General features: G+C 49.9%; 1 protein-coding gene across 1 annotated transcript; it reads right to left on the reverse strand.

Annotated features, from left to right (window-relative positions):
• Positions 1 to 529: 529 nt before the first annotated feature.
• On the reverse strand, positions 530 to 2,986 carry LOC123051370 (probable beta-1,4-xylosyltransferase IRX9). Its single transcript, XM_044474237.1, has 3 exons — positions 1,915 to 2,986; positions 1,107 to 1,359; positions 530 to 925 (listed from the first exon to the last, which is right to left on the reverse strand). Exons 1-3 carry the CDS (start codon positions 2,592 to 2,594, stop codon positions 806 to 808), a joined length of 1,053 nt encoding a protein of 350 aa, XP_044330172.1. The 5' UTR covers positions 2,595 to 2,986; the 3' UTR covers positions 530 to 805.
• Between the last annotated feature and the right edge of the window lie 24,763 nt (positions 2,987 to 27,749).

The raw sequence follows: 27,749 nt of genomic DNA on the forward strand, positions 1-27,749 counted from the left end.
CCCTCCTCTCACTTTTTAACATTGCTCATTTGTGGACAAACGAAATCCCATTTTGCTTCGCTAAATTTAAGATGATCAATGTTGCTACTTTGTGCCAACAAATAGCGAAAGTCATCTATTTCGACCTCTAGCAACTCAACCAACCATGGTCCTTTGATAAAATTTTGAATAAACCCAGGATTTAATGGATTTATTTTTTCGGTGGTAAGCGGCGTGTCTGTCAACAGTGGACACATGTGGTGACTTTGTCAATCTTAAGACATGCCGGCTCATTCTTTCGTAGGTGCTCATAGGGATAGGGTGTGCGTTCGTTCATGTATGTGTTTGTGAGTATCTGTGTCTATACCATGTTAGGCAAGAAAAGAGGGTGCTATGTTGTTTGAATGACGCAAAATATTTGTATTTGTGTTCATTGCATACATATGGCTTAGCCCCCTATGCAGAGGGAGCCTGGACGTGAGACAATTTGGCCTAAAGTATGACTGAGCATACGCTGGAGGAGTTATTGTGCCCTATGTGGATTGGCGAATTCGATAAGGCAATAAATCATTTCTCGATGTGTATATATAGTGCAAAAGACAAAAGTACATCCATGATCATTGTGCATGGAAACTATACTTCATTACCCGTTATCATTTTGCCCTCCTATTTTGGAGCTACTAGCACCGGGTAGCTAACAAAACTTGCTTAGCTATGTTGCGATCAACGTACATAGATATGTATATGTGGGTAGGTGGTAGGTACTATAGTCGGATAGTTCTAGTTAAACTGGAGGAGTATGTATCCCAAGATCATATGGAGCAAGCTAGGCAGCGACGAGCTGATCTCCACGCCACACCATGATCTCCGAGCAATTGGGATCGGGCATTCCTCTTGACTTGTTGTACTCCTCCGCGGCCAATCGTTGCACAAACTTTATCGAATCCTGAAAGAAAGACAACACATGACAACCATGATCTAATTACTGTGGTAATAATTCAAGATGGATATATGGAACATCACTCCAACGTTAAGAAAAATCACGATGGTGCAAGTGCACCAAGGAAATACTCTCAAATTACATAATAATGGGATCCATTACCAAGCTAATCAAATGACGGAATTACCTGTGAGGCGTCGGGCTCGGAGACGGGGAAGCGGTCCCACCGGTGCGGGTCCCAGAGCAGGGCGCTGCCGAACGCGAAGCGCGCCACGTCCACGGTGCCCTCCGGCGGCCTCGCCGCCCTCACCGTCGGCGTCGCGTCGGCCGTGGAGAACCAGCCGGTGACCGCCCACGGCGAGCCGCCGCACACCGGCCCTTCCACCGTCGCCTTCCGCTCGCGCTCCGACACCGTCGCGACCGGCCACGCACCGAACGTCCTGCACCATACATGTACAGTATACCACTCCAAATCAATGTACAGTAACGGCAACGGCGGCTAATGAATGGATTCAAATCAATGTTGCTTTAGCGCCAATCATTCGTTCGCTCGTCCATGTTTCTACCGACACCCGGGCGCGCACCGAAGCAAGCAGAGGATGGTGCGCACATGGACATGCACGTCCACGACAACATGGTGGTACTGCTGGTGCTGCTGAGTGACATCCATCATGCATGCCATCTAGCTATCCCTGCTTGATTCCTAGCTAGTGGTGTACTATTAGCTAGTGCATCATATTATCACCGATCACTATGGCCAGTCCCATCCTGCATTCACATTATTTGCTACGGCTCATCTACTGCCAAGTGTCAACTCCACCGACAGTCCGACACCGCTGGGTGCAACTCTGAATTACACGCTACTCCAACTTAATTACTGTACACACTACTGTTACCAGTTTACTAAAGGATCGATCGACAAATGAAATGAACAGGGTAACCAAACTTGTAGCCTTGTAGCCTTGTAGTCTTGTAGGGCAGGACAATGCATGCACCTGATCTGCCTGAGCTGGTCGAAGAAGCGGAGGTCGTAGACGTCGCCGAGGCCGGCGAAGAGCACGACACCGTCCAGGCGGTGCTCCTCCACGTGCCCCAGCGCCACGTTCCGCTGGTGGTGCCGCTCCTTCTCCGTGCCGACGCCGTCCGCCGTGAAGTTCTCCGGGTAGGTCAGGTGCCGGTACGACACCCCGGCGCCGCGCAGCAGCCGCGCCGTGTCCGGGGCCTCCGTCGCCCGCTCCATCACCAGCCACAGCACCGGCGGGGGCACGAGCCTGAGCGCGTGCGCCGCGCGGGTGAGCCCCGCGGCCCGCCGCTCCGGGTCCGACCGCTCCGTGGCCGTCACCACCAGCAGCAGCTGCGGCTGCCGCAGCGGCTCCAACGCCGGCGCAGGCGGCGGCGAGGGGAGGGCGGTGACGGCGACGTCGACGGGTCCGTGCTGCAGCTGCCGCTGCTGCTGCTGGAGCAGAAGCACGGTGTGGTTGAAGGCGCCGTCGACGGCGTGGAGCGCGCGGAAGACGTGGGCGGTGGCCGCGGTGGACACTACGTGGGTCCAGCGGAAGGCGGGGGCCAGGCCGGCGAGGAGGCCGAGGAGGAAGCAGAGGGAGGAATGCAGCATGGCTCGCCGGAGCAGCAGGGGCCGCCTCGCCCGCGGCTTCGCCTTCTTCGGCGACGCCATGACAAAGCAAGCAGCAGCAGCTTGGCTAGTGTGTATGTGTGTTTGGTGGTGTCAGCAGCAGAGCAACTAGGTGGGTGATCGAGTGATCGAGTGAGTGAGTGTGTGATCGGGTCTTGCTTAATTTCTGGGAGGGAAATGATTCTGTACGCCTCACTTGGAAAGTTGGAATTGATGGATGTAGCTCTGGCACATGTGGCCGGTCTAGAGGAGAGTATTGCATTTCTTTTTCTTTCTTCTTGTGTCGGCTGGCAAGTCTAGTCATGGTCTCTCTGGCGGTGTAATTAAGAGATAAAGAGAATGCCTCGTTTATTTAGCTCAGTTTGCGGTTTTATGGCAAAACCATGTATCTTTTGATCATGTGGCTTTATTAATATAAACCGAGGTGAAAGTCTGTTTCGAGAGAATGCGTTACTTATTTAGCTCAGTTTGCGGCTTCATGGCGATCCAGATGCACAAGGGTATTTATGATTAACTAGAACCTTTTCAATTTCCTCTGGTTGTGTGAATTCCGAGTTCAAAATTTGGGAGAAACTTTACTCACAAACAAGTAATGGAGAAAATCTTGCCTCATGTGCTGATGCACTGTCTTAAGCCGACCCCGACCTTGGTTCTTCATATCCAAAATGGGATCCGTCACCGGCGGGGATGGTGCAAGTCAATGTGGATGCCGTATTTTCCAGTTCTTCCTAGAGGATGTGATTTGGTGTGGTTATCCGGGACTCCCTTGGTTCTTGTCTTGCTGGTTGCAGACTTGCAGTGGACACATTGAGGGGTTGGCCACCCTTGAAATGGTTGGGGCATAGGCAATGCGCGAGGTGATCTTGTTCATGGGACTAAGGCTTCAGGAACATTATCCCGAGCTTTGATTGCCCCACTCTTATCTCTAGGCTAAATATGGTGCCGAGGGACAAATCTCCTCTCGCAACTGTGGCGGAGGACATCAGGAGGTGAGGGGCCAGCCTTTCTTTAGTCTCCTTTGTTCATGTTAATCATGTTTTGAATGTGACGGCGAATATCTTGCTAGGGCGAGCGAACTGTGTGTTTTTTCTGATCTTTCATGGTGTCATCCTAGAGGGTATCGGGGAATCTCTCGATAAAGATGCGTTATGATGAGTGAAGAGCCAACCTTCTAAAAAACCAATGAGCCAAATGATCTGAGATTTTTTCGAGAATATTTGGTTGTGTATTTTGGATTTACTGGATTTTTTCAATTTATTGTGGAATATTTTAGTTGTTAGTATTTTCTAGCATTTTCAGCATGGGCGCAACACGGTGTGTGTGTGTGTGGTAGGGGGTGAGGGAGTCCTGGACTAGGGGTCCTCGGGCGTCCGGCCTGTTAGCCATGGGCCGGACTGATGGGCTGTGAAGATACGAAGATCAAAGACTGCACCCGTGTCCGGATGGGACTCTCCTTGGCGTGGAAGGCAAGCTTGGCGACCGAATATGTAGATTCCTTCTTTGTAACCGACCTTGTGTAGCCCTAGATCCTCCCGGTGTCTATATAAATCGGAGGACTTAGTCCTGAGGGAGAGATACTCATTACCATAGTCATACAGGCTAGGCCTTTAGGGTTTAGCCATCTCGATCTCGTGGTAGATCAACTCTTGTAATACTCATATTCATCAAGATCTATCAAGCAGGAAGTAGGGTATTACCTCCATAGAGAGGGCCCAAACCTGGGTAAACATTGTGTCCCCCATCTCCTATTTCCATCGATCCTAGACGCACAGTTCGGGACCCCCTACCCGAGATCCGCCGGTTTTGACACCGACATTGGTGTTTTCATTGAGAGTTCCACTGTGCCGTCGACGACAGGATTGATGACTCGCCTCGTCCTTAAAAGACGATATCACCACTGGAGGAGAACTGGCCCCAGGCCAAACCCTCTGGCTGGGCGGCTTTACAATGACCGCCCGTTTGGCCGTCAGGCCGACGATGACCTCTCGGGCCATCGAAAATCCCCTTCCTATCGACTCCAAACACTCCAAGCAGATGGATCCGGCGGAGTTTTCGTCTTTAAACGAGCTCCTTGATCGCATCGCCGCCCTGGGAATCGCCACAGATTACGATCGGATCGGGCTTAAACCCGACCAGAGAGAAATCAAATCTCCACCGGTCACCCACCAGATATCGGTAGTCGAGGAGTGAGACGACGACTCTTCCCCTATACTGAAGACGGACTATGTCCGGGTCGCCGACCCTGTAGAGCCAGATACCCACCAGCAAAAGGAGGTGACCAGCCTTCCGAACATAGAATCGGACGGCGGGCATAAACAACCAGAAGATACTCCGGAGCCCAGACTGTTAAGTCTGGAAAACCTTCAGACTCCGGATCATCGATCAGGTCAGGGTCCGGATCCAATTCCACCCACCCACCCAGACATAAGCGCTCTCATGAGCATACAACAGCAGTCTCAGGAAACGGTCCACCACTTCTGGGCCAGATTCCTCCTTGTCAAGGACAAGGTTAAAGATTGCCGCGACGAGGACGCGATATCAGCGTTCTGCAACAATTGCACGAACGAAGGAATCCTCAACGCCATTAATCGCCGCCGCATACTACACTTCGCTGACTTGGCAACTATCGTACAGAAGTACAGCGCAATGGAAAGCGCCTGGAAAGATCAGGCAGCTTGTTGGGAGCCATCGGTCCCAACTCAACCGCTGGTCCAGGCGAAAAGGGCGCATCCCCGTGACACGCCCAGTCCAATAGCCAAAAAATATAAACCCATTACGCGGCACGAAACCGTTCTGGAGGATGGCTTGATGGCCCATGCAAAATACACACAACACCGGACACCATACCAACCCACAGCCTTAGAGCATGTTGGATACTCCGGCAGGTAGCCAAGAGCGGCGAGGACATCCTTACCAAAAACACCCCAGGGAAACACCCTCCAGAAGACGACGACCCCAGAGTATTGACGGTCTTCGAGACATTCGCTTCAAACAATAAGCGCAAAAGGGCACTCCGCGACCTCGCCGAAGTCTGTCAAATCGCCGCGATAAACCCTTGGAACGACACGGCTATAACCTTTAATGTCGGTGACGAACCAAAATACAGGACAGTCTGAGCACTAGCCGCATTAGTCCTCAGTCCCATCGTGGACGGCTTTTGACTCACCAAGGTCCTCATGGACGGTGGCAGCGGACTAAACCTCATCTATGAAGATACACTCCACAAGATGGAAATAAACAGAAGCCGCATCGAGCAAAGCAACACGACCTTCCGAGGAATTATTTCCAGTCGAGAGGCGCGGTGTGCGGGAAAAATCACACTTGATGTGGTATTCGGCACGCCGGAGAATTATCGGTCCGAAGAAATAACCTTCCAAGTGGCTCCTTTCAGCAGCGGATACCACGCCCTGTTGGGGCGAGATGCTTTTACACGCTTCCAAGCTATACCTCATTACGGGTACATGAAGCTCAAAATGCCCGGACCAAACGGCATAATCACTCTTGTCAGTGATACGGACATAGCACTCCACGCCGAAAACAAAATCGCATCCCTGGCCCTTGAGGCATTATCTGAAGCCCTCGCGGCCGAAGAATTAACCGCGCTGCGCTCCACGGTGGATAGGGACGACGTGATCTTAGACAAACGACCCAAATCCACCTCCTTCAAACCGGCAGAAGAAATAGTCAAATTCCAGGTCCACCCAATGGACCCCAAGAAGACATCATCTATTGGAGCACAACTAGACCCAACAGTCGACGCCACACTACGGGATTTCCTTCGCGAAAACTGGGATATATTCACCTCGCACCCTTCTAATATGCCTAGAATCCCACGCAAGCTGGCCGAACATAGTCTCAATATATTAAAGGGATATAAACCAGTCAAACAAGCACTGCGGCGCTTTTCCGAACCCAAACGCCAAGCTATGGGGGAGGAATTAGCCAAGCTAATTGAGGCCAGATTCATTAGAGAAATAAAACATCCGGACTGGCTGGCAAACTTGGTGATGGTACCAAAGAAGGACAAATCCTGGCGCTTGTGCGTCGATTTCAAAGACCTCAATAAGGCTTGCCCTAAGGATCCCTTCCCCCTCCCCCACATTGATCAAATCATTGATGCTACCGCAGGACACGACTCATTGTGTTTCCTTGATGCATATTCCGGATACCATCAAATCAAAATGAAGGAGTCCGATCAAGCTGCAACAGCATTCGTTAACCCCATATGGGCCATTCTGCTTCAACACCATGCCCTTCGGGCTCAAGAACGCCAACGCCACATACCAACGCATGATTCAAACATGCCTGGAGAAACATATCGGCAAGACAGTTGAAGCTTATGTGGGCGATGTCGTCATCAAAACTAGACACGTCGAAACACTAATAGACGATTTACGTCTCACATTCGACAACCTCCGCGCGTATGACATTAAGCTCAATCCGAAAAAGTGCGTTTTTGGCGTCCCCGCTGGGAAACTGATGGGCTTCATCGTTTCCAACAGAGGAATTGAAGCAAATCCAGCCAAAATCCGAGCTCTGTCACAATTGGCTACGCCAACAGACCTTAAACAAGTCCAAAAGCTTGCGGGTTGCATGACAGCTCTAAGCCGCTTTATCTCCAGATTGGGAGAAAAGGCACTGCCACTCTATCGCCTTCTACGACGAACCGAGCACTTCGAGTGGACGGACGCGGCAACAGCCGGACTGGAAGAAATAAAAACCCTTCTAGCGAGCAACCCAATCCTGGCCGCGCCAAACGTCGGCGAACCCATGTTACTATACATATCAGCAACACATCAGGTGGTGAGCGCAGTGCTCGTCGTTGAACGAGAACAGGACGGACACAAATTCCCGCTTCAGAAGCCAGTGTACTACGTATCCACTGTCCTTACACCATGCAAATCCCGGTACCCTCATTATCAAAAGATAGCATACGCGGTCTTCATGGCATCCCGAAAGCTACGACACTACTTCCAGGAGTGTTCGATCATGGTGGTTTCTGAAGTACCACTCAACGACATAATAAACAACCGCGATGCCACGGGCTGGATCGCCAAATGGGACACTGAGCTCCTTCCATTTGATATTACATACAAACCACGTTGAGCTATTAAATCCCAAGTACTGGCTGACTTCGTCGTCGAATGGACAGAGGCCGAACTCCCTAAAGAGTACGTCACATACTCCAATTTGTTTATGTATTTCGATGGCTCCAAAATGCTGGCAGGACTAGGAGCGGGCGTCGTGTTAACGTCTCCTACTGGAGACGTCGTTCAGTACATACTCCAAATACTATACACAGATTCCAACAACGCAGCCGAATACGAGGCCTTGTTGCATGGTCTCCGGATGGCTGTCTCCATGGGCATACAACGCCTAGAGGTGCGTGGGGACTCAAACCTGGCAATATCTCAAATAAATGGAGATTTCGATGCCAAGAATCCAAAGATGGCAGCTTATCGTAATGTCGTCCTAAAAATGTCGGCTCGGTTCGAGGGGCTCAAGTTCCATCATGTGGCCCGAGAGAGTAATCAAGGGGCGGACGTTCTCGCTCGTATTGGCGCCAAGCGCGACCCCGTCCCACCTAATATCTTTCTGCAAAGACTTTCTAAGCCATCCGTGGTGTGGCAGGGGGAAAGCGTCAACACTAGTCCGGATCCGAAGACAACTCCAGATTCCGAACACACAGATATCATCGGCGGCTCAGCCAATGAAATAACACCGTCGGCCCATCTCATTGTGGCAGTCATTACCCCATGGACCGAACCCTTCTTGGCCTACCTTAATAGGAAGGAACTTCCTGAGGATCAGAATGAGGCCCGCCGCATTGTCCGGTGTTCGAAGGCCTACAAGGTTCACCACGGAGAACTCTATAAGAAAAGCGCTACCGGAGTCCTTCAAAGATGTATCTCCGAGGAGGAGGGGCGGCAGCTCCTGGCTAAGATTCACGCCGGTCTTGGCGAGCACCACGCCGCAGCTCGGGCCCTTGTTAGCAAGGCCTTCCGTACAGGGTTTTATTGGCTGACGGCCCGATCAGATGCACAGGACCTTGTCCAACGTTGCGTCGGATGCCAACTCTTCGCCAACCAAAACCATATGCCCCCACTGCCCTACAAACACTCCCCATCACTTGGCCTTTTGCGGTCTGGGGACTGGATATGGTTGGACCCCTTAAAGGAGGAAGCCATAAGAAAAAATATTTGCTGGTCATGGTGGATAAATTCACTAAGTGGATAGAGGCCAAACCAGTTAAAATGGCCGAATCCGGGCCGGTGATAGAATTCATATCCGGCGTTGTACACCGTTATGGTGTTCCGCACAGTATCATTGATACGTCTCCAACGTATCTATAATTTTTGATTGTTCCATGCTATTATATATTCTGTTTTGGATGTTTAATGGGCTTATTTATACACTTTTATATTATTTTTGGGACTAACCTATTAACCGGAGGCCCAACCCAAATTGCTGTTTTTTTTTCCTATTTCAGTGTTTCACAGAAAAAGGATATCAAATGGAGTCCAAACGGAATGAAACCTTCGGGAGCGTGATTTTTGGAACAAACGTGATCCAGAGGACTTGGAGTGGACGTCAAGCAACCAACGAGGCGGCCACGAGGCAGGGGGGCGCGCCTACCCCCCCCAGGCGCGGCCTCCACCCTCGTGGGCTCCTCGTGGCTCAACCGACCTACTTCTTCCTCCTATATATGCCTACGTACCCCCAAACCATCGAAGAGCACCACGAAAACCTAGTTCCACCGCCGCAACCTTCTGTACCCGTGAGATCCCATCTTGGGGCCTTTTCCGGCGTCCTGCCGGAGGGGGCATCGATCACGGAGGGCTTCTACATCAACACCATAGCCTCTTCGATGATGTGTGAGTAGTTTACCTCAGACCTTCGGGTCCATATTTATTAGCTAGATGGCTTCTTCTCTCTCTCTTTGGATCTCAATACAAAGTTCTCCTCGATTCTCTTGGAGATCTATTTGATGTAATCTTCTTTTGCGGTGTGTTTGTCGAGATCCGATGAATTGTGGGTTTATGATCAAGATTATCTATGGACAATATTTGAATCTTCTCTGAATTCTTTTATGTATGATTGATTATCTTTGCAAGTCTCTTCGAATTATCAGTTTGGTTTGGCCTACTAGATTGATCTTTCTTGCAATGGGAGAAGTGCTTAGCTTTGGGTTCAATCTTGCGGTGCTCGATCCCAGTGACAGTAGGGGAAACAACACGTATTGTATTGTTGCCATCGAGGATAAAAAGATGGGGTTTATATCATATTGCATGAGTTTATCCCTCTACATCATGTCATCTTGCTTAAAGCGTTACTCCGTTCTTATGAACTTAATACTCTAGATGCATGCTGGATAGCGGTCGATGTGTGGAGTAATAGTAGTAGATGCAGGCAGGAGTCGGTCTACTTGTCACGGACGTGATGCCTATATACATGATCATACCTAGATATTCTCATAACTATGCTCAATTCTATCAATTGCTCGACAGTAATTCGTTCATCCACCATAATACTTATGCTCTTGAGAGAAGCCACTAGTGAAACCTATGGCCCCTGGGTCTATTTTCCATCATATTAATCTCCCATCATTTCCATTACTGTTTACTTTGCTTTCTTTACTTTTACTCTTTATCATAAAAATACCAAAAATATTATCTTATCATCTCTATCAGATCTCACTCTTCGTAAGTGACCGTGAAGAGATTGACAACCCCTTTATCGCGTTGGTTGCAAGGTTCTTATTTGTTTGTGTAGGTGCAAGGGACTTGAGCGTGACCTCCTACTGGATTGATACCTTGGTTCTCAAAAACTGAGGGAAATACTTACGCTACTTTACTGCATCACCCTTTCCTCTTCAAGGGAAAACCAACGCAGTGCTCACAGAGGTAGCAATCATCACCGATAACGGCTCCAACTTCACAACCGACGAAGTGAAATCCTGGTGCGCCAATCTGGGCATCAAGCTCGATTACGCCTCTGTCTATCACCATAGATAAACGGTCAAGTCGAAAGAGCCAATGGTCTTATTATGAGCTGCATTAAGCCTAGACTAGTGCGGTCTTTGAAGGAATCAGACAAGCACTGGGTTGAGGAGCTCGACTCCGTACTCTGGGGGCTTCTTCATCATCGACGAAGTTCTCACCGGAGGGGCGTACCACTTGCGTGATGTGTCAGACAATCGACTAGAGCCGAACCCCTGGAACGCGGCCAGACTCCGGAGATTCTATGCCTAGCGCTGAACTCTTTGTTCGTCTCCTCCCCTTATTGTTTTCATCATTTTTCTCTCTTTTCGTTTTTTCTCTTTAGCCCTAAAAGCTTTCGTGCGGTTAGGCCTTGCACCGCCGACGCATACATCTTCAAGTATGTACGTCTATTATACCTGGGGGCTTCTTGAACAGAAGCTTGCTATTACTATTTTCCGAGCATCAAGCTCATCACATATGCGTCCTCTCCCATATGTACCTTTTTTTTGACATTATATGCATCGATATGACTTAAGTTTTGGCCAAGCTGGGTTGCCTGGCTCCTGTGCTTATGCTGAAAGATCGTGGATGTCGCCTAGAGGGGGGGGGGGTGAATAGGCGCTTTAAAATAATTATGGTTTAGGCTTGAACAAATGCGGAATAAACCTAGCGGTTAATTTGACAAGCACAAAACCTACAACAACTAGGCTCACCTATGTGCACCAACAACTTATGCTAAGCAAGGTAAACAACTAAGTGATAGCAAGATATATGACAAGAAACAATATGGCTATCACAAAGTAAAGTGCATAAGTAAAGGGCTCGGGTAAGAGATAACCGAGGCACGCGGAGACGACGATGTATCCCGAAGTTCACACCCTTGCGGATGCTAATCTCCATTTGGAGCGGTGTGGAGGCACAATGCTCCCCAAGAAGCCACTAGGGCCACCGTAATCTCCTCACGCCCTCGCACAATGCAAGATGCCGTGATTCCACTAAGGGACCCTTGAGGGCGGTCACCGAACCCGTACAAATGGCAACCCTTGGGGGCGGTCACCGAACCCGTACACTTTGGCAACCCTTGGGGGCGGTCACCGGAACCCGTCAAATTGCTCGGGGCGATCTCCACAACATAATTGGAGACCCCGACGCTTGCCCGGAGCTTTACACCACAATGATTGAGCTCCGAACACCACCAACCGTCTAGGGCGCCCAAGCACCCAAGAGGAACAAGCTCAAGGGCACCAAGCACCCAAGAGTAATAAGCTTCTCAACTTGTAACTTCCACGTATCACCGTGGAGAACTCAAACCGATGCACCAAATGCAATGGCAATGGCACGCGGAGTGCCCAAGTCCTTCTCTTTCAAATCCCACCGAAGCAACTAATGCTAGGGAGCTAAATAAGAGGAAGAACAAGAAGGAGAACACCAAGAACTCCAAGATCTAGATCCAATGGGTTCCCCTCACATAGAGGAGAAAGTGATTGGTGGAAATGTGGATCTAGATCTCCTCTCTCTTTTCCCTCAAAAACTAGCAAGAATCCATGAAGGGATTGAGAGTTAGCAAGCTCGAAGAAGGTCAACAATGGGGGAAGAACACGAGCTCAAAAGATGAGGTTCATTGGGGAAGAAGACCTCCTTATATAGTGGGGGGAACAATCCAACCGTTACCCCCACTTCAGCCCCGCAGAGAGCGGTACTACCGCTTGCCCCTATAAGCGGTACTACCGCTCCCCCTCGCGGTACTACCGCTGGGCCCAGAGCGGTACTACCGCGGTGGCAGGGCGGTACTACCGCAAACGAGCGGTACTACGGCCCCCACTGCCGCGGCTAGTACCGTAGAACCCGACACGAAAAAGACCCCTCGAATCGAGGCGGTACTAGTACGAGACCGCAGCGGTACTACGGCTGGGGCCACCAGCGGTACTACCGCTCTGGAGCGGTACTACCGCTTGTAGCACCCAAGCGGTACTACCGCTCCGGCCCGCGGTACTACCGCTGGGACCAAAACTGCCATAACTTCTGCATATGAGCTCCGAATTGAGCAAACTCAAGCTTGTTGGAAAGAGGAAGGCGAGTAGTATCAAAACAGCGACTGGTTATAGTAAGAAGAGGCAGGGGAGGTATGCCAACAAATAGAGGAGTGAAACCTCCAACCGAGAAGAACCGGCATAACCTCCAACATCGAAAACATCATAGAAGATGCTTGTGAACTCCGTTTTCGATGAACTCGAGCTTGTCATCAAGATGACCATAAGCTCCAAAACTCACAAAGAGAAGAACCAAACAAGAACCAACAAAGATGATGCAAGGATGCAATGGTTTGAGCTCTCTATGAACGATACGATCAAGCTACTCATCGAGAGCCCCCCTTGATAGTACGGCAATCGATCCTATAACCCGGTCTCCCAACTACCATCATGAGACCGGTAAAATAGAAAACCTATCAAGAGCAAACCTTTGCCTTGCACATGGTCCACTTGAGCTAGATGATGACGATCTTGACTCCCTCAAGTTGGACCACCTTTCTTGGTTGTGTTGGCTCGATGAAGACTAGTTGATTGCTCCCCCATACTCCACTATGGGTGAGCCACTCTTCCGCACATCTTCACAAGTCCATTGTCACCACAATGGACGGCAAGCTTCAAGCATTTGATCTCTTCATGATGCTTCACTTGAACTTGCACACCGCAACATCTTCACAAGTCCATTGTCGCCACAATGGACGGCAAGCTTCAAGCATTTGATCTCTTCATGATGCTTCACTTGAACTTGCACACCGCAACCTAACCCCACAAAGAACTCTCACGAAGATCATGGGTTAGTACACAAAGCGTAATTGACAATGCTTACCACACCATGGGATCGCTTGATCCCTCTCGGTACATCTTGTGCGCTTTGTGTGTTGATCAACTTGATTCACTCTTGACTTAGTCTTGATCAACCTTGACTCTTTCCAACTCTCTTCATTTGGATGATGTCTTGAAGGTAAACATGAATGATCACACAATCTTCTTCTTCAAGACATGCTTGCAATAAGCTCTACTCTCACATGACCAATTTTTGGATAATTCCTTAATAACACCTTGGTCACCACATAAACTCCTTGAAACCAACACATGGACTTCAAGAATTGCCTATGGACAAATCCTTCAAATATAACTCAAGGCAACCATTAGTCCATAGAGATTGTCATCAATTACCAAAACCAAACATGGGGGCACCGCATGTTCTTTCAATATGCCCTACGTTCCCGTTAGTTCGGCTAGGGCATAAAGGGAGCACCTCTGCGATTGTTACTGCCGGGTCATCCGGATGTGTACCTCAGACTGGGTGAAGCCGAAAGCTAGCGTTCTTAAGGGAATATTCGGTCGGTGAACTAAAGATGTTTTACACTCGTTCCATTGTGAACCCCCAGAAGCTATACACACTGTGATTCTTTCATCACAGCCCGGACATGCACATAGATGCATGCACACTCAGGGAAAGGAACCCTTAACGGAACTATTCTTTCTGGAAGATGTTTCTTACAATTTTAATGTAATATAGCATAACTAGCCGGATACAACTTGTCTGTTTAAGCAACTATGACCCCTATGCCTGGTTTCCACACATACCCCGGTTTATTTTGCCGCTCAGGTATTCGGAAACACTCCGCACCTTCGGGTCGAGAGGTCGAAGCGAAAAGGTCGGCCATGACAATCGTTTTACAATCCAGCTAGAAGGAAAGTACATAGTCACTTAGAACTTAAAAACTTCCTCCTCTATACCGTCCAACAGGCGGTCTAATTTACAATCCTGTTGGGAATATCTAGCAGCCACCTCTACTTGGTCATATACTAAACTAACGGGAATTTCTTCCCCATTTGACCCTATTGGTCCGACCCGGGCCATGTGATTCGGATCCAGCTTGGTATACCACGTTTTTACCATGGCCCAGGCCTCTCGTGCACCCTCTCAGCAGGCCGATATCTTCCATAGTCGGATACGCCGCCGCGCTCCCTTTAACAGCTCTACAAACTTCTCCATACTCCCTGGAGGGGAGGCGGATGGCCAGAAGGCCTTGGCTAGACTCCGCATTGCCTGCCGAGCTTGCTTGTGCAACTGCGACAGCCCTTGAAAAAGATCACTTGATGATCCGGACACCTCCTCTTCGGGACGGCCCGTCAACATACCTGCAATCACAGCTATATCACTACTCTTACCTCCAAACTGTTATAAGGTAAATTCGGCCACATACTGAATATGCCGCCTCGCAGCTTTTTGTTCTCCTTCAGGGAGTCGGCTAGCTGGGCCCGCACATCTTTCAGCTCTTCGCCCAGCTGGGTGTTTGCATCTTGGAGTTTGTTTTTCTCCTGTCTGACACGGGTCAAAACCCGCTCGCCTGCGGCATGCAGTCTTTTCGACTCTTTTTCCTCCAGTTGATCCGATGATCCTATTATGAGATAAAGCCGTAGTGTTAACACGGTCACTATACAATAACTGTTTCTCGATGGAGGGAAATATTACCGGAAGACGCCACCTTGGATTTTTCCAGTTCGGCGGTCACTACGTTTAACTGCGTCCGGCACTTTTCTAGCTCTTGGGCTAGCACGTCGTTCTTCTCCGACAGAACCTGATTATGCGGCGATCCTCAAATCAGTTGTTCCAACTACTTTAAGTCTCGGGGGCTACTGGCATACGGTTATCATACTGAGACACAGTAAACTTACCTGCACATCTTTTAAATGCTGCTTTGTGGCTCTGCTAAGCCCATCTCGAGCAGCTCGGATGTATGCATCAGCCGAGCTGAAGGCATTAAACGCCTCTTCCGAAAAGCGGGGGTCTCGTAAAATGGCCCTCCGGCGCCGATGATTGGCGCTCTCCACTTCTGAGTTGGTGACGAACATATTTTCCGAGCCCTCGGCCGAAGGACAGTCCGGCGTCACTCCCATATCGGCCCCCGTCCCCTCGGCTGGGGCTGGATCCCGGCTGTTGGGAGTATTACTGGCCGGACCCCCGGACACAGTTCGGCGGACTCTTTTCCTGATACCGGACGAACATGAAAGTCACAGGTGGATGCGACTATTAAAAAACATATTTGCAAACCCATACCTCTTTGACGAGGGCCTGACCGTGTCTTCATTTTCCTTCCTCTTCGAAGGCTTGCCCGGTGCGGGAGCCGCTCTCTTCGAAGTCGCTCCTGGAGTAGCACGGTATGTCGAACGCCTCCCCTTTGAAGCACGAGACAGTGCGGTGGGTGAGGCAGAACGAGGGAATCCTTTCGGGGGAGATGTCTCCTGACTACTTACGTGCGAAGCGGGGAGAAGACCAGGGTAATCGGCGATGATGGCCACTTCGGTGCCGTCGTAGCTCGCCTGGTAAAACACGCCATTCTCGAGCACCACGAATATATCCGGATCCTCTTCGAATCCGGGGTCAAGGTCCCGATTGTGGCCCTTAGGCCACGGGGCGGGGCTGTGAAGCCCCTCCAAAATCTTTCGGCAATGCTGTTACAAATGGACGGGTTAATATTCATTGAGCGAAGCTCAGGGAGTGGAATGAGTAGAGTAGAAGAGTTGGGGGCTTACCCAGCTAGGAGGACTGTAGATGGAATATCCTTCTCTGTGCGTGATGCGCAGGAACTCCTCTTCCTCACCCTTGAACAGTTCGGCCAATATTTTGGCTAGGGCGGCAGGGGTGTCCGGACCTTTCCTGCCGCAGCGGGAGGCGTCATCTTCCCCATTGTAGTTCCACATGGGAAGTCCTCTATATTGAAGTGGCTGGACCCCCCGCACTATGGAGGTCGCCATCACTTCGACTATCGTGTATCCGGACTAGGCAAGCGTCTTGATCTTGCTCAGGAGTTGGTGGACTTCCGCACTATGTTCCTCCTCGAGGCTACGAGGGCGCCAGCTGTGGCATTTCTTCAGAGGAACACTTGCAAACTCGGGGAGACCCCTCCGGACTGGATCTGGAAGTACGACGTCCTCAATGTAAGACCATTCAGAGGTCCACTCTTCGGAAGCTTTCTTCGGTGTGCCGGATAGGTATCGGGTCTCAGCAATGCGCCATATGTCGGCCTCGCCCACTTCAAATATCGATCCCTCGTGGTTGCGCGGGACAAGACAAAACAACTTTATCCACAGATCAAAATGGGCCTCACAACCCAGGAATAGTTCGCATAAAGCGACATAACCCGCAATGTGCAGGATGGAGGCTGGGGTAAAATTGTGCAGTTGGAGGCCATAATACTCTAGAAGCCCTCGGAGGAATGGGTGAATTGGAAATCCCACGCCCCTCAGCAGATAGGGGACGAAGCACACTCGTTCCCCCGCAGATGGATTGGGGAAATCTTCCGCCTGGGTCTTGCCGTTGAAGGAAGCCAACCCTGCTCGAACAGGGACCAGATCCGTAGGGGGACACAGAGCACCTCTCCCACTCGCCTTTCTCTGGGTTGGAACGGGAGGAGGAGCTAGGAATGCTAGCCATGTTGGAATGGTTTTCCCTGGCAATCTCTGAGGATTTTCTCCGCGTGGTGCCGAATGGATCTGAGACCAAATCTCTTTAAATAGATGCTCTTTCTTGCATGGCTGGGGTGTTATCTGCAAAATATACCCTGACCGTCCACATTCGCCCGACACGTGGAAGCTGAAGCCATCGATGCACAGAAGCCGAGGGGTGCGGCATTGAATTAAAAGCCGAATACATTACTTGGAAGTCGTCGTTGGAGGAACCCGCCTTGCAATGCCGAAAACAATCTGCACGCCGAACACCTTGTCATTGAAGTCTGGTTCGGGGGCTACTGAGGGAGTCCTGGACTAAGGGGTCCTCGGGCGTCCAACCTGTTAGCCATGGGCCGGACTGATGGGCTATGAAGATACGAAGATCGAAGACTGCACCCGTGTCCGGATGGGACTCTCCTTGGCGTGGAAGGCAAGCTTGGCGACCGAATATGTAGATTCCTTTCTTTGTAACCGACCTTGTGTAACCCTAGATCCTCCCGGTGTCTATATAAACCGGAGGACTTAGTCCGGAGTGAGAGATACTCATTACCATAGTCATACAGGCTAGGCCTTTAGGGTTTAGCCATCTTGATCTCGTGGTAGATCAACTCTTGTAATACTCATATTCATCAAGATCAATCAAGCAGGAAGTAGGGTATTACCTCCATAGAGAGGGCCCGAACCTGGGTAAATGTCGTGTCCCCGTCTCCTGTTACCACCGGCCTTAGACGCACAGTTCAGGACCCCCTACCCGAGACGTATAATGGGTTGGAGTCTCAGGGGTGGGAATGACAACGGTGAGTGGCGGTGGGTCGACGGTAGTTGCCGACCTCTAGGACCCCGGGTCATACATGCCCTGGAGAAAAAGCACGTGACTTGGGCATTGTAGATTAATGCACCACCAATCTTGCACCTGTCACATAAGTAGGGAAATGAAGGGTGTCCGAAGGGTTCCCGCTAGCAATGGAGGTGACACGGTCGTTTTACCATGGTTCAGCCCCCGGGTGGAGTTTATTGATTAGTCAGAGGATTACAGTGGAGTTTCTTTCTTGAGAATTCTAAGCTAGGTCACATGCCTATTGGTGGACAACAGATCGGTGGTTTTACGGCTATTATTGGTGGATACGATACGGTCATGCCATCCCACGGTTACGGGGAAAGTATCTCCCATAATCGCTGAACCCGTGAAACAATGTGTTTGTCTTCACCCCTTTCGAGTGTCCACTCGGGCACAAGATTCGGGAGTACTTGGACACTCGAATCGGTGATATGATCCGGCTGTCCGTAAGGTACTCTCCGCCGATTCTATATCTATATCTATATCTATATCTATATCTACTAATAAAAGGGCTATTGCTTCTTACCATCGTTAATTCGTTCGCCTTGGTTTCGTCCGTCGTCGTCCCTCGCTAGACTGGGCGAGGCATCGTAGGTTGGCCCATCGCCAGTCACCATATGGGCCGTACTGGGCCGGCACTAACTTTTGTTTAAAAAAGATGGTGCTAGAGGGATGTGAGGTTTCAACTCACGACCAGGCTCTTTGTTGGGCCAGCAGCCAACTGAGCTACTCAAGTCCTTTAGTCAAAAACAAGGTTGACTTACTCATTAAATAGTCCCACCTTCACCTCAAAATAATAATAATTAAATAGTCCCACCTCAGCCCCTTACATGAAATCATCTCAATTTATATATGCTTTTAACTTCCTGGTATCTAGGCGGCATCATGGGGATTAATAAACGAAAGGAACCGGCACGTACAGGAACACAGGCAAAGGCATCAGAATCCTCGGCGATGCGACTCGCCCGACCCCCGCGTCGCCTCTCTCGGGCGACACGGGGGAACCCCACCGGCGCTGGGTACTTCCCACCCCCCTCTATCCCAGCACCTCGCCACCGCCTGAGGAGCCCGCGGGCAAAGCCCGGTCAAGCTCTAGGGAGGGTGGCGGCGGGGCTTCTCTCAGGGTGGCCCACGGGCGGATCTGGCGTGTGAGCTCGACGGGGTCCGGCGGGCGAGCGGGCGCGGCTCTGGCGATTGCTGGCGTGGATCCGGTGGTCCGGGAGTAGGGGCGGCGCGGCGGTGGCCTCGCGGCGACCAGATGCGGCGCAGACGGCGGGGGGTTCTAGCGCGGGCGACCGCTTTCTGGCGGATCGAGGGCTCGACGAGGCTGGGCCCGGTGGTGGCGGCGTGGGCGGCTCAACAGTCGGTGCACTACGCGCGCCTCGGCGCACCTTGTCCCCCGCTCGGGTTGGTGGTGGTCCAGGCTGCAGGTCCCACGGCGGCGGCTGCTCCTTCGGCGGCGCGACGGCTGGGCAGCGTGGCGAGTAGGCGCGGCTACGGCGGCGGCCTCGCGACGTCCAGCGGTGGGTTGAGGCTAGGCGGCTGCGACTGCTCTATCTCGCTCATGCGGCTCCGGCTTCCGGCGATTCAGATCTGGTGCGACTCGGTTGTAGCCTTCCGGCGGCGGCTTTGGCTGTCCTCCGGCCACCGAGGCAAGGCTTGGGGCGAGGTCGCAGTCTGGTCAGGCCCTCCCTTGCCTCCAGCTTTGCGATGTGGGCTCCATGCCGTCGGGCCTGGCCGGGCTCCTGCCGATGGTGATGATGATGACGTGGTGCCTCTTGGGCTCCGGGGCGGCGGCCTCGGGTATGGTGCTGGCGGTTTCGGCCAGGAGATGGTGCGAGTCTGGTCACGGTGGATCGTGGGATATCGTGGCCAGAGTGAGGTCGGCCTCGGCAGGGGTGGTGGTCAGTGGGCGGCGGTCGGCGGTGACAGGGGGTCGGCACATCTCCGGGAGAAATCATTGCTCCGGTCTTCACCGGAGCCGGCGACGGCGGCGCCCGCAGGTGCCGTGATCTTTCTTGGAAGCGTCGTCGTGGAGTTTCTCCTTCTCCCCACGGCTTGGGCTCCGGAGGGAAATCTTAGATCCGTTGGATCGGGCGATGGAGGCGTCTTCGTGTCTTTCTCCTCCTTGGGGGCATCGTCTCGGAGCCGGCTATGACTGAGAGACAAGAGGATGATGGCATCTTCGCCGTCAATGGCGGCATCTTCGCTGCATGGTTTGCTGAGGCGGGGCGCTGGTTTCTGTTTGGCAACGATGATGGGGTCGAGAGGAGCTTGGGTCGCGGCGTGGTCTTCGGTAGTCGGTTCTTCCCGGCGTGTTCGGGGTGCTTTTTTGGACACGGTCGGTGCAAGTCTTGCATATTTCCCCTGTGTTGCTCGTCATCAAAGTCGGAGCTGTCGGTTGCTTGCGCGTGTGGCCATCCGTTGGCATGTGCCGTCGTGGCTTTTGTTCCATGTCGGTGGCCAGGTTGGCCGGTGGTGCCCATGTCATGTGGGTTGTGTTGTATCGGTTTTAGCCCGGTTTTCCGTCAATTAACCGGGCAATTCTCTTCTTCTTAATCAATGAAAATGGCAAGTCTTTTGCCTCGTTTCAAAAAATAAACGAAAGGAATTTCAGGATCAGGGACGAGAATCAATCTTAAAGAAGGAGAGAGAGACGAGGCGAAGATTCAGAAAAAACTGGTGCAGCCCACCATGGATGTGCCCAGCCTAATAGGAAGGTTGCAGCAAAAGCTTGAGTTAATAAGAGCAACTCCAATGGGGCGACCCATTTCGTCTGCGGCCGTCCGTTTGGGTCGGCGCGGATAGAAAAGGCGGCCCAACGCGCCGACCCAAACGGACGCGCGTCCGTTTTTAGTCCGCGGGCGACCCATTCCCGGCCCATTTTTTAGCCTGATTTGCGTCGGCGCGGACACGCGACGGACGCGCGCGCTCGCCTACTCCTGTTCCCGGGCCCGCTGGTCTGTGGCACATTGGCCTTTCTTCCCTCGGCCAACAAGCAACCCTCGCCCCCGCCTCCTCCGTCACTGACGCCGCCGCCCATTTTTGCGGCGACTCTTCCAGCTGCCGCCGCCTCCACATCCGCCCAGTAACGCCGCCCCTGCCCCCAGTCGCCCGCCATCGCCGTTTTGCCGCCGGGGAGCAAACTGGTTCCCGCCACCGCTTCCTCCACCGCACAGCCGCCCGCGATAAAGAAGACGCCTCGCTGCCCCCGCCACATACGACCGGCACGCTCGTCGGACGCCGTCACAATCGTCGGACGCCGGCAGGGCAGCTAGCTGGTCTGTGGGCGCCGTGTCTCCCCTCGCAGGCCGTCTTCTTCTTCGACGCCCGCAAGCTGTTCGACAGTTTGCCAAGGTACGAAAATGGACTCCGCCGACGAGTTCTTTTTCCATAATTTCATTTGCGACTCCGACGATTCGTCGTCCGACGACGACGAGGAGATATTGGCTGCCGTGTTGGTCCATCACCACCTCGACAACCAGCGGCCGTTGTTCCATGGCTCCATTCCGGGCCACCTTCCGGCGTTGAATCGTAACCGAGAGAGCGGACATTTCCTTCTCTGGAAGGACTACTTTGATACAACAAACCCGTTGTTCAAACATCACAAATTCTACCGCCGGTTCCGTATGAGTAGGCATGTTTTCAACCGTATTAGAGAGGGAGTGGTCGGCTATGATGACTACTTCGAGTGCAAAGAGGATGCCGTCGGCAAGATTGGTTTCTCCTCTTATCAGAAATGCACTGCCGCCATCCGAATGCTTGCATACGGAGTGCTCGGTGATCTCATTGACGAGTACGTCCGTATGAGCGAGTCTACATGCCTAGAGTCCCTGTATAAGTTCTGCAAGGCTGTGGTTGTTGTGTTTGGCCCTGAGTACTTGAGAGAGCTGACAGCTGTAGATACAGCCCGTTTGTTGGCGATGAATGCTAGCAGGGGCTTCCCGGGGATGCTTGGCAGCATAGACTGCATGCATTGGGAGTGGAAGAACTGCCCTTCTGCTTGGCAAGGGGCAGTATAAGGGACATGTCAGGGCTTGCACTGTCATACTAGAGGCCGTGGCGTCTCAAGATCTCTGGATCTGGCACTCTTTCTTTGGTATGGCTGGATCACACAATGATATCAACATGCTTCAGCGCTCGCGGGTGTTTGCTAGGCTTGCCGAAGGAAACAGCCCACCGGTGAACTTTACTGTCAACGGCCACAACTACGACAAAGGGTACTATTTGGGTGACGGTATCTATCCTCAATGGACCACTATTGTAAAGACAATACCCAACCCTGTCGGAGAGAAAAGGAAAAGATTTGCTCAAGAGCAAGAGAGTGCTAGAAAGGATGTCGCGCGTGCCTTTGGTGTTTTGCAATCTCGATGGGGCATCGTTCGGTATCCTGCTAATGCTTGGAGCATGCAGAAACTATGGGAGGTCATGACTGCTTGTGTGATCATGCACAATATGATCGTAGAAGACGAGCGCCCGGAACGTCTGTACGATCAAGGCTTTTCAGTTTCAGGGTGAGAATGTTGTGCCTGAGCATGGAGTAGCGGCAACATTTGAGCAGTTCACTCAGTTTCATAAAGACATGCGTGATTGGGAAACTCACGTGCAACTGCAAAATGATTTGATTGAGTATATGTGGACTCATGTTGGCAACCAATAGATGTATCTTCTTTTATTCGTTTGCAAAACTATGTGAAACATTTTTATTTTTATTTGGCATGTAAAACTATACTATTTATTTGGGCGGACTATTTTGCTTGTTAAATTTTCATTTCACAATATGTTGAATGCAATGTAAAATTGGGCGACCAGCCGACCACGCCTGCACATATGGGTCGGCGGCGTTGGGCGCGCTGCCGACTCATATGAAAAACAGAGCGGATGCCGGGCGGGCGGCCGACCTAAACGGACAAAAAACGGACGAAATCGCCGTCCGTTTGAGTCGGCCCGTTAGAGTTGCTTTAAATCTTCAAGAAGGAAGAGAGAGCCAGCGAAGCTCACCTACATCTGAGAAAATTCAAAGCAGGCAGGCCACTACTGATTTCGCGGATGAGAATACTTGGGCTCACCCACATACGCCGCCCTAGCCTTACGCTCCACGGGCAGCTGCACTGCACGCATCCCACCTGCGCGCCCACCGGCCAGGGCTGGGCCTGAAGCCCCACAGCAAGGCGCCGGCGGAGGGACACCGACCACGCCGGATCCGGAGACCGATCCACGCGCCCCCGCCCAAGCATCCGCTGAGGACGACCCTGAGCAGGCCACCGCTACGACAGACCTCATCCGCCACAGGCCGGCCGCTAGGAGCCAATACGTAGCCGCGCTGCAACCGGTCCGACGAACGATCTGGCGAGCAACCGAGGAGGGGTTCCACCACCACGGCACGGGAACGGAACACCGCTCCACAGCCCCCTGTGCACCGACGAGCAGGCCGCCGTCGCAGCAGCAGCAACGAGGTTAACATTTGAGAAAGCATAGGCTTTCCTACACCCCTTATCTAGGCACTCATTTTTGCATCGCGATTCGTGCGAGTACATGTCTTTTTTGTTTCTTCCATATAGAACAACATATGAACTTCAAACTTGGCAGCTCAACAAAACATTCTTACTAGAATGTGGGAAAAAACTTTTAGAATTTTTCGTGCAATATAAATACTAAAAAGTACATTTTTTAATAAAAAAAAATCTAATTTCGTATATTTATGTTTAACAAAAAAATCTGAAAGTTTTTTCTCACATTCTAGTTAGAACATTTTGGTGTCTTGCAAAGTTTGAAGTTCATATGTTGTTTTATTTTGAAGAAACAAAAAAGAGAAAATCTGATGTACAAAGTTAGTTGTCTAGCACGGATCTTAAAGCAATGTTGAAGGGTAAGGATAAGGGGTGTCCAGAAACCTGAGCTGTAAAAATCCGCATCCGCAGCAACAACAAGTCCATGCTGCGAGAACCTCCTGCGCCACCTTTGGCAGCTGGGCCCGCAACCGCCGTAGCGAGGGCCAGCGGCAGCGGCGAGGTGGCCTGCGTAGAAGGAAGTGGTCGGCGGCGCTGGCTGAGTTCACCCCCGTTGCCGCCCTGGGGCGTGACATGGGCAAAAAAATGTCTACACGTCAGGAAGGGGAAGAGAGACGGGGCGCTTTCAAGTTTCAACTGTGTCCTCAGGACCAGGAGTTCACGTCATGGGTGTACGTGGCTGCCCTGCCGCTCCACCCGAAAATTAACATCTGATGAGAAATAGATGTAAAGTTTCCTTTTATTGTCCATGGGGAACAGGAATGTACTCGTGTTTGGGCAAAGTCTAAATAGTGCAAAAGAAAAAGGAACATAATATAATTTTGCAAAACAAACAAGCAATATTTCCTAAAAAAACATACTAAAGACCTGTTTGCTTTTGAATATTAACAAAAAAATTATATAAATAATCCCACTTCAATGAACCACAACTCTTCCATTCAGTGATAGTGTGATGCTGAAGGAGGCGAAGTCAAGACATGGATGTGACTTCATCAAATTTTTTGAATTGCGGACACTAAAACTCCTACCATCATCGACGGCGGCGGCGTCGAACACGAAAAGTGGCAGCACGAATGAAGCACTAAAAACGCACGATATTTTTTTTCTTCCGATGCAACACATGGCACATTAAATTGCAGCATACAAAGGTTAAAGGGAACCTTATTTTGAGAAACATAGTACAACAAAAATATACATACACTTACACCTAGAGAGACTCAGCCGACGGATCTTCAGATTGATGAAGTCATCACAAGTATTTCGCTATCGATGCAAATGTCACCTCCCACTCAAAGAAGAATCCAACTCTTTACGAGACATTAACGTGTCCAACCTGATTTTTAATTCTTGATAGTATTGGGGTACCACCATCCTACTAACCCTCCAAGCAAAGGTTGTTTCTAAGGGTTGAAGCGAAATTGGTAAATCCATATATAGCCACGCATGCATGCGCTGCGGTAATGGACATTAAAGTAGGATATGCATTTCTTCTATACCTCGGCATGCGCCTCCATGCTCCCGTCATGCTGCGTTGATGGGTGTTTTGGTGAACACATCAATTTTCTCTTCCGTTGCTATAAAATACTCTTCCAAACCAAACAACTAATCATCTCTAAAAAGAACATAATAAAAATCGTGTTTGCATTCAAAACTTTGGAAAATTCTAATACAACTTTGGACTACTTATTAAACCCCTCAATAGTATATACAACAGTTCCGCCCTCTGTGTATCCCACTAAAGATGTGTTCAAAAATGTTCGTCTTCAAAACATTTTTCAGTTCTAATTTTTTTTCAAGATTGTTCAAAAAAATCAAATAAAGAAATATTTGTGTTTTTCGAAAAGCAAAAATAAAACCGATTGACAAATTATTCATAAACCACTACCGATGTTTATCAAAACTACATGCATGAAATTGTGTATAATGGCACACGGAGTAGTATAAGTTTTTTCGCCTGTTGCAACGCACGGGCATTTGTACTAGTAAATATATATACACATTATGGAGAGAGCGAACTGACTTAGGGATAACATGTCTGGGGACTAACGAGTTTGGTTCGATGTGTGGCATGGCCGATTAGTTAACGTGTCAGAGTGACGTGGCCACACGAACGAGAAATATGGAGTAAAATGGATGGAACCAGATTAGGGGAGACATTTTGATGGCTCAACAAGTTTAAGATTGTGTAGAATAAGTTAGGAGTTTGGGGTTGAAACTTAAACCAGATTAGGAGTTTGGAATAAGTTTGGAGTTTGTGCATGCCGTTTCTCCTATTTCCTCCGGCCCGTGTACTTTCTGTTACGATTGGATGCAACACACTTGTGCATGTAGTTTGCTATGAAGTTAAGCTCTTCACATGACCTACACACATGGCTCTAGGTGCCTACACGCTGCACGAACAGGGAATGCAATTAAGCAAAAGTCATAGTAGTACACGTAGAAAGATTATAGAGGAACGCTTGCTTACATCCAGTGCCATTCAAAGCAAATCACACACAATGTTTGTGCCGATCCAGAAACATATCGTCATCACGTACTCCATGTGAAAGAAAATTGACACTATAAATTCATATAGTTGTGTCAAAATTTAGGTTCTCATTAGACTAAATCACTAACAGATTCGAACCAACAATTTTGTATGAACAAAGTTGGAACCAAACATTTTGCGTTTTAGATATGGTATATCCAACTAGGAAAAAACACATGTCACATGCAATTTGTGTCATGACATAACCCACGTTTTTTTTGTGATTGACCATGTCATTGACTTGTGGCCTTCAGATTTAGCAACAACAACAACAACATCATCATCATAAGCCTATGTGGCGTTTCTTTGGAGTTGAAAATGAGTTGATGCCGAGGACATTGAAGAAGAGTTTGGTACTTGTTATCGCCGTCGGTCATCCCACCTCTCACTTGCCTCCCACCTGACTGAATAATCCGCACCATTGGGTCAATGCTGATTTTGTGTGTGAACTTTTATTGGGAAGGTAGTGAGGTGACTTTCTCATTAATTATGTGTGGCATTTTTGTTCAATTTTTTCATGTCCGCCATTTGTCTTTTTTACGTTGTGGCATTCATTTTTTTCGAAGGCCCCTGATTGAGTAGCCCTCATTTCCTATGTTGTCCTACTCGGGCTATTGAGTGACCATCCAAAAATAGTAAGCACGGCATTTTTATTGCGACCAACTAAAAACAAACCGCACGCTAAAAGCCCAGAATTCAAATGTTTTAGCTCCCTCCTAGCACGTGGCTAGTGGAACCTATCATAGCCGTGGATGCTAGGCCGCTGCCGCGTGGTGCTCGTTGATGCTGATACTGCTGCCACCGCTATTGGGAAGGTCAGGGAGGACGATCAGCGAGGTCGGGGCGTCATGGTGGTGCCTACCTGATGGCGCCGCTCCGGCCACACAGACATCGACGGGAAGCTCAACCGCCATCGAGACCTCTTGTCAGATGAGCTTGAGCGGCACAGAGAGACAAGTACATAAGGGAAGGGGCAGAAGGGTGTCGAAGAGAATGGGAAGGAAAACAAGAGATAAGATTATTACGACTAAGGAAGAGAGGACAAAGAGGTAGGATCAGTGCGAATTTCCTATTTGACGCGTTGTGCGTCAATTTGTCGAGGCGCCGCACACGCATCATACGAGACGGGCCGGCCCATTTAAAAATGAGGTGTGCGTTGCATTGATACCGGTTTTGGGAACGTTCTGGAAGGTTCTAGTCGGTTTTCCCGGTTTTGGGAAGGTTCCTGAACCCTTTTTTCTATCTCTGTGTTTTTTTCCTTTTCTCCTGTTTCTTTTTTTATTTTCCCTCCTTTTTCGTTTTTCTTTTTCTTTTCCTTTTTTCTATTTTGTTTCACTTTTTCTTTTCTTTTATTCCCTCTTTTATTTTAATTCATTTTCAAGTTTATTTTTCTTTTTCAACAAATGTGCTGAAATTTCAAATGTATGCACATTTTTGATTTTGTACATATTTTTCAAAAACATTCCTGATTCAAAATTTTCTTCAGAAATTCCAAAAATGTTAGGATTTCAAATATTTGTTCGCTTCTTATAAAAAAATGTTCCAAAATTTCAGTACAGAATTTGAAATTTTAAAATGTTTGTGTTTCTAAAAAATCCGAAAATATTCCCACTTACGAAATTGGTTCACAAATTTTAAAAATGTTCATGTTTGATAATTTGTTTGCAAATTCAGAAAATCTTCAGGAATTTCAAAAAATGTTCCCAATTTCAGATTTTATTCAACAACTTAGAAAAATTTCATGTTTGGAAAATGTGTGGGAATTTCAGAAAATGTTCCCACTTTCCAAATTTGTTCACAAATTAAAAAAATGTTCATGTTCCTGAAGAATTTTTAAACGCGTTCCCACTTTCAA

The sequence above is a fragment of the Triticum aestivum genome, chromosome 2D (assembly GCF_018294505.1).
Source record: "Triticum aestivum cultivar Chinese Spring chromosome 2D, IWGSC CS RefSeq v2.1, whole genome shotgun sequence".
NCBI lineage: Eukaryota > Viridiplantae > Streptophyta > Magnoliopsida > Poales > Poaceae > Triticum > Triticum aestivum.